General features: G+C 31.9%; 1 protein-coding gene across 2 annotated transcripts in view; it reads right to left on the bottom strand.

Annotated features, from left to right (window-relative positions):
- LOC129945415 (putative mediator of RNA polymerase II transcription subunit 26) overlaps positions 1–13,021 on the bottom strand; it is a 146,807-nt gene extending 133,786 nt beyond the window's left edge. For both annotated transcript variants that reach the window (XM_056055154.1, XM_056055156.1), the window contains exon 1: positions 10,931–13,021. In XM_056055154.1, coding sequence (XP_055911129.1) covers positions 10,931–11,185 — 255 coding nt within the window. In that variant the 5' untranslated portion in view covers positions 11,186–13,021. The remainder of the gene's footprint in view (positions 1–10,930) is intronic.
- Between the last annotated feature and the right edge of the window lie 3,661 nt (positions 13,022–16,682).

Below are 16,682 nucleotides of genomic sequence, written 5' to 3'. Positions count from 1 at the left end.
AAACTGGAACTAGCATTAAAAAAGGCTCAGGGAGGACGAAAAAACGGTCGGTTTTTGGTGTTGTACAATCGTCGGCATCAGTTCAGGCCTTCGGTGGACCTTCAAAACGATCTGTGTCGAGCTATAGGCTAAGTTATTTATTCAAGCTCAGTGCGAAAAAGGCTCTTAAAAGCTGGACGTCGAGCATTCAAGCCGGTATTAAAGCTGGATTTTCAAAAGAGAGTTGTATATGGCGAGATAATTGCGCAAAGGGAACCGAAAGAAAGTCGAATCTCTGATTGCATTTCGCGAATGCCCCGCAAAACGAAGGGTGTGATGGTGTGGGGATGCTTTTCTGTAGATGAAAAAGGTAAAATGAGCTTTTTAGAAACCAAAGTCCATGCAAAAGTTTACCTTTGAGTCCAAGAAAACGTATAGGATCAAACGGTGTTAGAGCTGTTTTGCTTGCAGTTTCATTGTTCAACAGGACAATGCTCCTTTTCACATAGCCAAAATTTTAAATATGAACTTGTTTTTATTTTTACCATGACTAACTAATACTAAGCTTTTAATAAAGATAAAACTTTTATAACTAAAAATGATGTTTGGATTTTTTTCTATTTCTAAGGTTAAAAATTACTTCGAAGAAAATAATATCGATGTATTAATTTGGCATCTCTACAGTCCAGATCTCAATCCAATTGAAAATATTTTTGGTCCATAATGAAACTTCAGGTTGAAAAACCTATCTCATTCAATGTCTCCCCGATGTGCAGCCGTATTTAAGTAAAAGGAGGTCTAACAAAGTACTTATTAGATGCAACATGTTTTTCGAGAAGCAATACAAAAAAAAAACACTTTTTGCTCCTGTGAAAAATCTCAAAATTCTAAGAATCACAGAACGATTTAAAGCGCATAATAAAACAAAACATTATTAAAAAATATTGTTATTTCAACACATTTGACAAAATTGGAAACAACAAATTGACAAACATTTTTCGAGCGGAACTGTATTATTAATTTTTGATAAAATATGTTGTGTTTAATTTCCTAACATTTGATGTTATAAACAAAAAGGCTCTCTTTAGTAAGTTTGATGCCCCTCAAAGACAGAGCTTAACTCTCGTTAAACAACCAAGATTTTAAAATATGGCGGATGCAGTCTTATGATATGTAGCCTTTTTTTCTTACTATGGAGTGGACATTGGCTCTAAAATATCTTTTTCCGATAAAATAGCAATACAAAACACACAAATAGAAAACCAAAGTAATAGTCGAGATTAATACAATGACTTAAAGAAGCGGCTCAGTGTCAGTCTCTCGTCCTAAATCTAAAAGAGAATCTGTGAGTAGATATCAAAGGGATGGTTTTGAAGACAAGACCGAAAATATTAACGAGTGGTTAAAAAATCATGGAATAAAATGGTATAAGAACAATTTCAACGACTTGAAGGCTCTATGCAAATTTTTATTGCCCCCAGCTATATGTATACTTTTAAGCACATCTTTGGATACAGGAGCCTGTTCGTTCGACCTATTCATACATTTTATTTTTACAAAGTATTTTTTTATAAACTGTATCATAAGAACAATAACTTAAGTTATATTCAAACTTTAAGAAAACACCTTTTATTTGATACGAAGTTAATTTTGTACCTGCTTTTTGCCACAAGATAGAAAATAAGCTAAGCGTGAGAGATTATTGATTCATGTGTATCTGTGATCAATTGAATCACTTTATATTTTACCAACAAATTTATTCCACATTTTTGAGCTAGAGAATTTTTTAGTTATCTTTTGTTTCAGCAAAAGTTACAAAATCCTACAGTTAAACTTTAAATCCCAAAAAATCCAAATTCCGAAATCGTTTTAAAGAAAATTGTTCGTTAAAACGATTTGGGTGTTTTTTTAGTTTTCGGGATTATACGGTCTTAAAATGTCGAGTTTTCTGGATTTTAGTTTTTCTTCTCCCTTTTCAACTATGTTATGCTTTTACTGATTTTTAGCCCGCCAATGTCTAATATTGTTTTGAATTATATGCATTTAAATTCAATTATTGAAACGAGTACCAAAAAACACATCTTACAACAAGAACAAATTTTCCTAATTGAGCTTATAACATGTTAAAAAAATAAAAAATAAATCAATTTTATGTTGCACTACAAACATCCATTCATATAACGATTCTCAAATATTCCTTTTAAAATATTCCGTCTGCAAGCTCATTGTCTTTTGGTGTGACGCATTTAAAGATTCTTCTTGTCCTTAGCTATGTTTTTTTTATTTTTCTAAGACTTGTTCTTGTGTAAGAAAACTAGGAGTATATACGAGTACCTACATTGTTAGAAGGCATTGAAAATAATTTTCTTAGGCCCTTCAATTCAAGAGCACATAGCTGGCTGAGTGCCAAGAACTTAAAAAGCGTTCAATCCTTGTGTTCTTATTGTCTATCATTTTTCTACAAGCAAAAAGGATTCATTGTTATTTGAATGCTCCAACTTTTATAGTAAAATTCTAATTTTCAACTTTAGTTATCGCATAATACCGTCACAAAGAAACTGACTTGTATAGACAAATTAACTATTGCAAGATGTTGGCGGAATAATTTCTGTAGGCTTACACTTTTATATTATTTTAAATTATATTGTATTGTTTTTTTTTTGTTCAAAAAATGATGCTATTATGTTAATTCTGTATTATTATTAATGCAAAATGTTTAGAATAACAATCAGCTGATGTATGCTGTAGGGAATGTATTAATGTTTATAATAATTACAAATTGGTTTACCCGTCACATTTTTAGCCTTCATTATTCATCCTACCACTTCTTTATTGGTTTTTAATTAAAGTTTTGAACTCAGGTGATACACTATTTAGTCGACCGCACAGAAAAACAAGAAAAACAAAATTCGTAAAAAAATATATAATGCAGATATTAGTGAACTATCAAAATCAGTGCATCTTTGAAAAAAGCACAAGACGTGCAAAATTAAAGCAGCTGTACAAATATTCAAACAATGAAGAGGGAATGTTTTAATCTTACGAATTTTGTTGATTAGTGAGCTCAAAATATTATGAATCTTTGATATTTAAAGGACTTTAATTTGTGTTTTTGATGAATTTCAAGCTTTCAGATATTTGAGTTTTCGTGATTTATGATTTTCTGAATTTCTTGTCTTCGAGATTATAACTTTTTTGAATTAATGGGTTTTTGGGACTTTAATTCAGTAGATCTTCAACAAAAAAACGTATTATAGTCAAACGAAATTTTTCTGCGTAAGCTTTTACGCATTTTATATTAATCACTAAATTTTTAACGTGCAATCAATAATTCAATTTTGCAAGAATTTTCATAGTTAGATTTTTATCAGATGTTTTAAACATATAAATAATGTTTACTGACTAGAATTCTATTCAAATATGTACTAGTGCTGTAGCAATTTTAACCATGTTAATTCACTTATTACGTTATTACTTTCAATGTTAATGTTAAAAAATGATTTCTTTAAGAAAAATAAAAATGCGCAAAGGCTACTACCAAAATATTAAAATTCTAAATAATATTTTATGTCAAAAGCGTTCCAGGTAACAAATGTAATTTTATTGTTTCTCTATCAGAAAACATACATTTTGTCTAAGATTATTTTTTTTATTATTTTACAACATACATATATCGATGTAGATTAAAATAAGGAAACATAGAAACATTTTTTTAAGGATCTGCTTAAGGTAATCTTGGGCACTTTATATTAAGACTACCGGCCCGTCCCAGCTTCGCACGGGAAAAAAAATTGTATGCTTATCCTAAAGCCTCCACTATGTTGGCTGTGGTATTTGTAGGTGGCAACAAAACGTATTGATTTTTAGGAGATCCTACTCGAGAAAGTGCCACATACAATTGCCCGTAGGAAAAGCACTCCTTCCTTAAGTCGATACCAACTATAGAAAAAGTTTGTCCCTGGGATTTATCTATTGTTAGGGCAAAGGATTTTTTCAAAGGGAACTGGAACCTTTTTTTTAAAGATATGGGCAAATCAGTTGGTATCATCGGGATCCGGGGATAATGTGCGAGCTGACCGCCCGCGGGATCCGTAATGATATAGTTGCTAGAATCATATTATGTCTTAATTCTTTGATTAATTGTCTTGTATTCTAAAATATTTTCGAATGTTTGTTTGTCCTATAATTAATACTCTTCGCAGCGTATGCGATGAAAGACATTTTATGGTAGATTTTTTTACATCTTCGGTTAGTTTTAATATTAATTTCTAAAGATTTCTATAGGAATCTAGTACTAAATAAGTAAATATGTATAGCTTATGTTACTCAGTATATGTAGCTTTCTTAAGAAAAAAGAATTATTAAAATCAAAAAAAAATTATTAAAAAGTATGGTATACTCTGGCGTATTTGAAATTGTAATTTTAAACAAATTAATTTATTTCAGTGAAGAGAATGGCCAAAAATATATGTTACCTGGGCCTTGTTTCACCAAATACTTTTCATTTCGTAACTTTGTAAAAACAAAATATCCTTCAAATAAATTTGCAATTGTGTTTTAGAAAATGAAATAATAAAATCTAAAATATTGAGAAGTAAAAGTGTTAGATTATTTTAGAGTATTAAAAAATTGTTGCAAGGGACTTAAACACGCATTTCTTTGGCTATTGAATTGTAGTTTTTTTCCAACTTTAGATACTACAAATTCGATGTTTCTTTTTTTAAACCATTTTAGATATCGAAGTTATTTCTTAGCTTCACTACTTTTTATTTTACAACAGCTTTTTAAAAGACACTCTTTTAGTTTTCTGTAAACTTTTACATTTTATTGCTGGTTGGGTACGATTTCGATGGACTGAAAAGCCTCTACAAAAACTGAAATTTTTGAAATTTAGATGAATTAACTCGTTAAATTCGTCAAAATAAATAACAATGTCTATGTATGTACAGTGTCTTGTTTTATTAACTTTTATTTACTTCCTTATTTTCAAAATGAAAATATTTCATTGCATATTACTGAAAAGCTTTTCAAAATTCTAAATACTTTTTGCTAAGATTATTATTTAGTGGAAAAAAAAAGAACAAATACTTTGCGGAATAACAAAACTTTTCCCTTTTCAGAAAAGACTGCAAATTTGAGTTTGGTGAAACGCATTTTGCAAAGAGGAAACCTTTTTTCAATTCAATAATTTTCTATTTGCTAATTTGGGCATAGTGAACTGTAATTTGCAAATTGAAAGTGCGAAGTTGCAAAACGAACAGTGTTTGGTAGTTAAGGGCTCTGGTCTACCAAGTTGCCAGGAACGAGACTCGTGAAAATGTTTATGTATTTAGTAGTGTACCAAAGTACAAGTATCTATTTTATTCTAGCAATGCAACAATTTGCATCAATTTCACCATTAATGAGTTGATGAAAAAATAATAAGTCATTATTAACACGCCTTCGATGGAGAGATTTCGTTTGAAGAAGCAGTATACGATGTTCATATGAACACCCTTTAGGGCAAAGCCAATGAAATTATGTTGAATTGATTCAATACGTTGTCTATAAATTTCGTAAGAGGTAGTACATGTCTGCGAAGAATATTTAAGATAAGGACGAAGATGACAAATGTAAAAAGAAAGAGTAGGGATCATTAAACTCCTTTGCCCAGGTTTTTTTTTTTTTAAACCAAGCTTAGAACTTGCTTTATTAACAATAAAATTAATGTGATGTGTCAATTCTAAGTTGAAACAGAAAAGAACGCCTAAATACAATAATCAAATACACTTACGATTCGTTTTTTAGTAAAAGTTATCGTCTGGCATTTTAAAGGGTAAAGCTATTTTTGAAACACCAACATGTGAAACTATCTATGTTAAGTTGCAAGAGGATACGATCTTGGGTGGACTTTATTATTTTAAAAATCTTCATGTTGCCAGCAAAAATGAGCACTTCACTTCAGCGTAAACATGACAATACATCATTAATAGACAGGATGAACAGAAAAGGACCAAGATGTCTTCCCTGGGGAACACCAGATTGAGCAACAAAAGGTTCAGAATGATAATTTCTAAATTTTACGTCATAGAATCTGTTTTCAAGGTATGATTTGATCCAATTTAAGAAAAATGCTGGAAAACCAAGAGCTTGAATATATGTTTGAGAATGTAAGGAGATTTGTAACGGTTGATTTTTTTTCACAAAACCATGTAGCTGTTCGCAAATGAGAATCTTACTAAAAATGCTACACTTTTACAAAAAACTTGTTCAAGCACTTTAGGAATGCAAGAAAGCTTTGCAATGGGCCTGTAGTTGCTTATATCCACCTTGTTACCTTTCTTGAAAATTGGTGTTAGAAATCGCTTCTTCCGGATACTAAGAAATTTGTCTGTTTTTAGAGAAAGTTTAAATAAGAACGTGAGGGGTTCAAGCATTACTAAACTTTTTCAATACTATCGGGGGAATTTAATCGGGATCGGCTGAGAAGTCATCATTCAACGCGGATAAAAGATCAAGGACGGTACTCTGAAGCACAGGGATGTGACTACCTCTAGTTTGCGAAAAAGAGTGAAGATTATGAAAATATACATCAACTTCTTCAGGGCTATTAACAAATAACTCACGGAAATTTTTTGCGTTTAGTTTCAATTTTAGAAACTAGACACACAACTATGTATACAAATTCATTTAAGACTTTAAATTTAATAAAAAGAAAGTTGAATTTGCATATTGTTCAATAACCATGACGTTATTCGCATCTTTTGGTCATTCGGTTTCAAAGTTCATTTATTTTGGGACTTTTGCAGTTCTTTTTAAAATAAAGTAATTCTTTCATTTTAATAGAAAACTATATCTACCAATTAATTGTTGTTCTCATTACAATCTTTAATGTCATTACCTGTCTAATTCCAATGGTTTACAGCTTTGTGCCCGTAAAAGCAACTTATGTATATACTTGGCCTAATAATATCTGCGAACAATAAGTAGACTAAACTGACCATTCTCCCTTAAGTAAAAAATACGACTTATTTTTCAATAAATGTATGCAACGGAACAACACAGTCTACACAGCTTAATTAAGATTGAAATTAAGCTCAGGGAAAATGTCAATATTATTGAAAATTGGTACAGGCGTTCAAAACATCAAGCAAAAACTATAAAAAACCCGAGTGAACACATAGAATTAACCAAGTTTATTGAATTTATTTTATTTGTTTAATCTACATGACTTCGTATTTTAAATTTAAATTCTAAACTTCAAGGCTCTAAAAATATAAATCTATCATTTAATTAGATAGAATCATGTACATATGTTGACATTTTTATCATGTGTACCAGTGATTCACAATGTGTGTCTAAAGTCAACATATTTAACAATTCTCGCACTTTGTTTTTGTTTATGACCTTAAAATTGTGCATTTCATGCCTCTTTCTATTATTATCTATATGATTCTGAATCCTAATTTTTTGTCAAGTTTAAAACACTAACAGTCTTTGAAAAAAATCAGAAAGTCCCAAAATTAAAGTTTAAAACATCGAAAATTGGGGCTCTTACTAAAGGCCAAACAGTGGAAATATGGAGAAATAAAAAAAAACTTATTTTTTTGAAATGGTCATATTTTTAAATACATATGTTGATCGTATAAAAAGTGATTATTCATTTCTAAAAAAAAAATGGTTTGAATAAAAAATTAAAAGTTATTGTCAAACATTTCGTCAATTAAAACAAGAATACAAAATATGAAGAAGCTTATTTTTTAAATTTTGGCTACTAAATAAAACCAAAGAACACAGATTTGTAGACATACTTAATACTTATGCTCTAAAACAACTATTAAGACCTTATTTCTATGAAAATTAAAATAAAAAAGTTATATGCGAAAAAACGAAATGTTTGAAATTTCAACAGTATCTTGCTATTTATTGTTTGACACTTACAAAGTTATGAAATAAGCTCAAAAGTATATTTCATTGTAATTTAAGAGTTAAGAAGAAAAATAATTTTGTAGTTTTTCCTATTTTATAAAGAAAAATAATTTTTTTGATAGAAAAACAATAAAATTACATTTAACACATAAAACGCCCTTAGATGTAATATGTGAAAAATCAAGATTTTTAACATTCGACATTTTTTAAAACACAATTAAGTCTTACGCGTGGTCGTAGAAGAAATTATTTTTTATGACATGCTATGATTTTTGTTCACTTCTTAATAACAATGTCCTGAGTATTTGTACCAATTTTATTCGGTAGGCGAATTATTTCAAGAAATCTATATCTTAATTGAAAATTGAGTGAAATAATTCTTAGGGTTCTATCATTTGCTCAATTTTATAACATCAAATTCTTTTCGAAATCACTTCAGGTGAAAATAAAGCAGCTGACGTACATCCAGGGTCCGACAAAAAGATTAGTCCAGCAAAAAGATCTCCCATATTTTAAAAGGCAATGACAAATAAATAAACAATTTAACAGAAAAATTGTATTGAATTTTTTAAATTAAATAGTATACCATTTTAAATTATAAAATAATTACTTAAACATTACCATTTTATATATAAATAGTTTTAAATATAATCGTCTAAAAATTCTGGAGGTTTTTTTGCCGGACCCTGTATATCAAATAAGCCAGGTAACAATTTTGTCCATTTTCATAAATTATATAAGTTCTTATGTTTATTTGTTTATTTATTCCATGCTTTTTAATAAAATAAACAAAGAATAGTAGTGTTATTTTATTTGAACTGTTTTAATGCATGTTTGCTACAGATTTGTAGTTCGTTCGAAGTGTCAAAACATCGGTTGGAAAAGAATGGGATCAAATTATATTTTCTGAATGTTTCTTGAACATTTTTCAAAGAAAGTATACTTTAGTAAGGAGAAAACATTTGGTGTGTTGAAAAGTCATTTCAAATGCTTTGTCGCTTTCCTCAAATATAAATTAGAAGCTGCAAACTTCTCAAAAATAAAGTGCGTTCATCAAAAAAGCTTATGGTTTATTTCTTTCAACTGAAAAAATATTATTGTTTTTAAACAATTTCCTCTTGTTGAATTCAAATCAAATCAACTTAATCTGGAGGACTTCAAAATATCGCAAATATCGAACCATAGAACATCGAAAATCATTTAGTTTTGAGTTCGAAAATGATAAAATGGATATTGATAGAAGTGAACTTATTTTATAATTTGAATCGATTTCGACCTTGAGTGAAAGCCAAATGTGGAACCTAGCTGTAAATATCCACTTTGGCTTAACTTTATGTATTTAATGCACTTCATGTTTATTGCATTTATGTAATTATTAATTAGATACGAAATCTAAAAAAGTGCGTATACGCCTGAGTGTACTATAAATAAGGCATTTTATTTGTTTTTGGTTAATCGTAAAATAAAACTTCCACATAAATAAATAAATAAATTGGGTGGTGCAACAGTCCGTTGTGAACCAGGGCCTTACTTACAACTCTAAACCATTCCTGTGTGCGAGTACTGTTGTCAGGAATGGAAGGGACCTACAATTTTAGGCCGAATCCGAACGGCTAATTTGAGAAAGCACTTTTTCATGACAAGATTTACTCTTGAAGGATTTGTCAATTCGCATAATATAGCATATAGCATAAATGTTCATCTTCAAAAATACCATTAAATATTTTCCTAGGATAGGGTTAGATCCATCACATATGTGAAGAATAATGCTCATCAGGAATTTGATTAATTTTTGGTTACATTAACCGTCTTCTGCTAACCAGTTGACTTTTCTTGGACGGTGCCAAATAGAATAATGTATTTCAAAATCATGTATAATACTGTTTTGTCTAAAATTCTGTGTTTCAAAATATTAACCATAAATTTAAAATAATGTAAATCAAAAATTATGTACTAAGTCTTATCATAGTACTTTAAAATATTGTAGCCTTAAAAACAGTTTATAGTCTTATTTCATGAGTTTTCTTAGAATTAAAACCAGAATTAGAATTACATGAAATTTATTTAACATACCTTTTAATTTTAATTTTAGATTAAGATTGAAGAGAGTATACTTTTAAAACTAACTCTCCTAAAGACTGTGGTGGACTGTCATGCCAGAGGTCTTTGGCTTAATCCCTGCCTATGCCATTTGAAGTTTTTTTACAGGTACTGCCTTTAGCGAGAAATTGACAACTCCTCCAAGAGTAGTTCTTGTCATGTAAAGTGTTTTCTCCAATAGCCTTTTGGAATCAACTTAAGAAGACTGTACGACCCATCTATCCCTGGCAACAGTACTCGCACAAAAGAATGGTTCAAAGTTGTAAGTCACTAGTCCCTAGTTCTCTACGGACTGTTGCGCCACCTAATTTATTTATTTTTTAGAAGATTATAAAAATTTAAATATTCAATTAATCTAAAAAACAATTAAATCACTTTCAATTCATTTTGAAAGTTGTGCACTTAAGTTTTATCTCCTATATAGATATTTTCAGGAGCACACTATTTGAAGTGCATTTTAAAGACACAAAATTCAACAGAAAATCGTTCATAATCCAATAATCCCACGAGAAAATCTTAAAATCCTCAACCAATTTTATTCCAATCTTAAGACTTCAAAAATATTTTTTAAATACCATTTCATATGCTGAATTGTGACGCACAAAAATGATAAAGTATATATTCTTAAAAAAAAAGAAAACGTTTGCACAAACTAAGCTCTCAAAAAGAAAACCCATAATATTCAAAAATGACAGGAAAAGTACAAACGTTTAGAGTTTTCCTTTTTGTGTTCATTACTTCCTCATTTCAATGGAGCAAAATATTCAACACAACCAACAAAAAAAATATCTCTTAAATTAAATTAAATTAAATTAAAATGTTTCCATTTTTTCCCTTCTATACGATATAAAAAGATAATAATATGTACAAATGTAGCTACGTATCTTCCATAGTTCACACTCATGTTCACTTTTATTTGCACATTAAAATGAACTGAACCCACCTGCGACTGCAATCGATTTTCGTTGGAGTGTAAATCCTTTTGTAACGGCACTGTCACCGCGTGTAATTGATGCTGCTGGAGCTGGAGTGGCAGGTGATGCTGTTGGAAATTTTGCATCTGTATCTGGTGCTGCTGTAGCTGTTGCTGTTGCTGCTGCTGCGGTGGATATCTCTGACAATTTGCACAAAAGAATCGCAATCCAAATACGATCACGAACAGCATTAGACCACAAAAAACTTTCGCTTTTGCACCCATTTTTTTATATTTATTATTTTATTTATTTTTTATTTATCTGATGTAATTAAGAAAACAAGAAAAAACAAAAATTTAAAAAAAAGAGATTGATAGAGATGTATCTTATTTTGTATCTTTCACTTTTCACTTTTGTTATTGCATTATATCTTCTTGTAATGCATCTCTGGTGTTAACCTTGGGTGAGCATTTTGCTTTTATTTTTTTAAACAATTAATAATAATAATTTTTACAAGGTGTTGTGCGTGTTAGTTTTTTCTTAAGTTAATTAAAATTAAAAAATATTTTCAGTTTTCACCGAAGTTCGCATGTAGAGACCATCATAACGGCGAAGGCGGAACGGATGAGTGAACTTGATCAACATTAGGCAGGTATTATAGCTCTTGTTTGGTTCTACAGTGATTTTATTGCTTTGGGTTTATCGCCAACGAAGAAGGTGATATTTCGGTTGCACTTGGTTGCACCTCAACATTGCGTGTTAATTCGAAATTCGTTTTCACTTTTTAAACTAAAACTGAATGATATTACAATTAAGTACTTTTTTTTATTCAATTCATCTTCATTAAGAAATATTTTGAATTTTTGTTATAAGAATTTTATTTTCTGGGGAAAATATAAAAATATATACACTCTTAAATTTATATCCAAGCTAACAGCAATTTTAGGTCATTTTGTTGTAAAAATGAAGATAGATTAAAAACAAAACACACACAATCCGAAAACAAAAACAAAAAACACTTTCACAAACATCGGATTCCTCGTTAATCTTTCGAGGTTGGTTTTCATCCCCTTTTGCTCATCACACATCAAAAGGATTAATCGACAAACATCCGTAAAGAAATCACATCCATCTGTAAACAGAGCACTCTCATGAATATTTTAGTCAGCAGAGCATCCTCTTTTTTATTCAAAGATACAAAAACAAGAAAGTATCTATGCGTGTGCTATAAAACTTATGCTGCTTTTATTCGCGTTCATTCATCTATCGAGTTCGAGTTCGTGTTGAAGACCATTTTTGGCGCGAAAAGTTACCTTATCTAGCTACGAGTATACTCGACAAACTATCATCAATGACAAACTAGCGATTTCGATGGGAGATAGCGAAACATCATGATTTTTAGACTTTAATTTTGTTGCTTTATATATTGGACACTGCCGATGACGATGAGACTGAAAACTGGACCGAACCGTGTGAAATCTGCGATGTATCTGATTCAACTGATGATGAAGACGCGATGAGATGATGCACTCTGTTGGATTTGGATAGTTGCGGCAGGTTTGTTCAGTTTTTGGTTGGGGTTTTGCTCCTTCCAAGTTCCAAAACACAAAAATGTGTGTGTGAGTGAGTGACTTTTCATTCATAAAGTTGGCAAGGTTGCTTATTTGCAATGGGTATGTAGCGGGTTGTTGCTGGCAATGTGGGTGGGGGATTGGTCTAAAGCTTACTGGGAAAGTTCGAGTTGATTGGTATAAATTGTGTGGTGTTATGGAGAATTGTGGACTATTGGGCTTCGGCATCAGGTTCAGCAGGACCAAAAGCTGTATGATGGTGAGTTTTTGTCAACATGTTTTGTTTGAAATCAAACAAACAATGGAATGCCGAATGTTGATTTGAGGTTTTGAAATACACGGACGTTTGGTTTGCAAACTAGACTGTGCACTCAAGTAGTATAGTTGAGGTGAAGCAATATGTTGGCTTTGAAAGTTAACACTCCTTTCCTGGATCTGAATTTGTTTGGACAAGTAAATTGCCAAGGATGTGTGGTAAGACACTCATTATGTGGGTTTTTGTCACACTTTCTTTATATTTACTTTTATTGAAATTGAGGAACTAGGTCTTATACATGGTTTAGCATAATAAGCTCCTGATTTGTATTTGTTCATTAGAGCTAGAGTGTTATTTTTACTAGCCATATATTGTCGACAACTTTTTCAATGTCAAAACTTTAGTTTAAAATAATGAGTAAGTAGATTTTCAAAATAAACTTCCACCATTAAAAATCTATGCTACATGCTCCATTTCGATTGATTAAAACTTATTTTTTCAAAATTCGCTTTCGTACGGTACATTACATCAGTATTACACCATTTTATAGAGAAAAAAATTCAGTTTAAATCATGAAACAATATCAACATAAAAACTGGCAATTTGCTTACATATTGTCAACTTTTTTAAAACACGTCCAAATAGACGACACGTTGCGAAACCAACGACATTTTGATTCCCAAGTGAAATCCATTTTTACTCAAGTCCTTACTAGTTGTTTATTATATATATATAGCCGCATCTATGTTTATAAATATGTGTTTCCATTTTTGTAGATTTCAATAAAAAAAAAACAAACAAAGTAACACTAAGAAAAATAAATAAAATCTGTTAACAAAAAAGTTCTTCTGAAGCAAAAAAATATGTATTCAAAGAGTCAAGGGGGGGAATTTTTATACTCACGTGTATGTGAAAAGTTGGCACCAGCAATTTTCACGTATAGACCAATGGGACCAAGACAGGAACTAAAAAGTTTTTTCTTTAGTATTTTTGCAGTTCATTACATTATGTGAGAAATCGAATCTATTTAAAAGAATTTAGAAAAGTAGAATACATTACACAAAACTTGATTTGAAAATAATATAAATAAATATAAAAATAATAAAATCAAATAAAGTAAGATAATAGGTTAGGTTAGGTTATAGTGGCAGTCCAAGATGGAAAGGACACACTTATGGCAGTTTAATGGCCCATTGTGATACCACATGAATCTTGAGGCTTCCTCCTAAGCTCAATGGAACCAGCTTGAGTTCCTTACGAAACGTGAGAGGCTGATTATACCAATATGATTTAGATCGTTTAGATCGTTAAAGAAGAATTCTCCTAGGTAATTCTTGCGTTTTCGAGTTAGAGCAGGGCATGTGCAGAGAAGATGAAGAACCGTTTCTTCCTCTTCCTCGTCCATACAGCTTCTGCAAAAGTCATTTGAGAATACGCCTAGTGTCTTGGCATGCTTTCCTATTAGACAGTGTCCGGTTATGACACCTATTATCGAGCTTATATGCGATCTGCTTAGAGAGAGCAAGCACCTTGAACGTTTTATATCCAGTGTTGGCCAGATGTTTTTTGTGGCTTGACACGTGGTGATGTTGGTCCACCTGGTGCCTGCCCTCCTCGCAGCGTCTTGCATTAGTAGCAGTTTACAAGTAGCGATTGGTATGCCAGTACTTGCCAAACGTGGTAGGATGGGTTGTACTGTACCGTTCCTGGCGAGTTCATCTGCCTTACAGTTACCTGGAATGTCTCTATGGCCCGGCACCCAGCAAAGGTGAATATTAAACTGTTGCGCCATCTCCATTAGAGATGATCGACAGTTATTGACTGTTATAGAGTTGGTAGAGGCTGAGTCCAGAGATTTGATAGCGGCCTGGCTGTCGGAGAAAATACGGATATCAGATGTTGATATCACGTTTTCTTTGAGCCAAGACAAGACTTCCTTAATCGCCAAAAGTTCCGCCTGGAACACGCTACAATGATTGGGAAGGCGGAATGAGAGACTTAATTTCAGTCGTTCAGAGTACTCACCACCACCAACCCCTTCTTTGGTCTTTGAGCCATCTGTGTAAAAGTGGATTGACTCATTCTCTAAGAATGTCCTATCCTCCCAAAAAGATCTGGTAGGTATAGAAATCTGGAAATTCCTATCGAATTGTAGTTGGGGGATGGGTAGTCTGTGTGCTTTGGAATTGATTCTAAGTACCTTAGAATTACGGAGTGGCCAATGTTGTTGTTAGTCCACTGCGACGAAGCATTGAGGCGGATAGCAGAGCTTGCAGCTATTTGTTTACTAAATATGTCAAGAGGTGTAAGGTAGAGCAAGGTGTCCAGTGCCGCAGACGGGGTCGTGCGAAGCGATCCGCTTATACATAGGCAGGCTGAACGTTGAACTTTATTTAACTTATCCCTGTTTATACCTTTCTCTAAAGCAGTCCACCATACTGCTACACCGTACGTTAAAATCGGTCTGATTACCGATGTGTATAGCCAATGCGTGATTCTGGGTTGTAAACCCCTATTTATTACCAATAACTTTTTTTCAAGAAAAGAGAGCTACAGTAGCTTTTTTGACTCTTTCCTGTACGTTGCGTTTCCAATTTAGTTTTTTGTCTAAGACAAGACCTAGGTATTTAGCCTCGTCTGAGAATTTTAATTGGATTCCTTTAATATAAGGAGGGTTGACAAATGGAATTTTGTATCTCCTCGAAAATAAGATCAGATCGGTTTTGTGTGGGTTAACACCCAGTCCACACCGATCAGCCCAGAGTATTAGTCTGTCCAAGGCATTTTGTAAGAGTTCTTTTAGGATATTAAGATGCTTTCCTGAAATTGCTATAGCAACGTCGTCCGCATAGGCTATCACTTTGAAACCCTCCGCATCCAGACTAGTTAGGATTTCATTCACCACTAGGTTCCAGAGGAGAGGGGATAGAACACCACCTTGCGGTGTCCCTCTACTAACGAATCGTCTGCTAGAAGAGTTGCCCAGTTTTGAATTAATTATTCTGCTAGTAAGCATTAAATGAATTAACTCCCGAAGCGAACTCTCTACATTTAGAGATATCAGTGGAGAAGTGATTGCAGATGTGAGATAGTGAACTCTTTATGATGGAGGGAATATTTGATGGTGCGTACTAAAGTGTGTAACGCTGTTTCCACCGATTTACCCTTACAGGAGGCATGTTGAGACGAAGACAGAAGTCTTGTATCGATACGTGCCCTTAAATGGATATCAATCAATCTTTCCAGGGTCTTAAGAAGGAATGATGATAGACTTATAGGTCGTAAATCTTTAGGATTAACTTGGGAGCATTTACCTGCTTTAGGTATAAAAACAACTTTAACTTCTCTCCATGCCGAGGGAACATGGATTTATTTATTTAATTTAATTCGTTAAAATCTAACGTTAACAATATTTAAAAAAAAAAATTCTTATAATCTAATAATATCTAATATCATAATTTATATTTATTATACAATATTGTTGAAAAACATAAGTTTAAATTATTTACATTTTATATTATCATTTACAGATTCTAAACAAAAATGAAATTCGTTATAAATTGTTATTAACTGATTGAGAGGGCTACATACACCATAGTTTGATCTGCTAAATAATTGAATAATAGGTTGCTGTCGCCTTAAACTTGCACGACTGAAATTTAATTTTCTTAGAACTGATGGTAATGATATCGAACCATTAATAATCCCAACAATAAAACAAAATTGTAAATACTTTCTGTGGTTAGTCAAAGAAGGGAGGCTGATCAAAGCTAGTCTTTGAGAATAAGGAGGAAATAGATTTTCCCTTGCCCATGGAAGAGACCGAAGACAGAAACGCAGAAACCTTTTTTGGATCGCTTCAATTCTTGAAACATGTATTGAGTAATAAGGTGACCATACCACACAGCCGTATTCTAAAATTGGTCTAACAAACGAAATATATAGAAGTTTAAG

The sequence above is a fragment of the Eupeodes corollae genome, chromosome 2 (genome assembly GCF_945859685.1).
Source record: "Eupeodes corollae chromosome 2, idEupCoro1.1, whole genome shotgun sequence".
NCBI lineage: Eukaryota > Metazoa > Arthropoda > Insecta > Diptera > Syrphidae > Eupeodes > Eupeodes corollae.
This window is presented reverse-complemented; position numbering and strand designations above follow the sequence as displayed.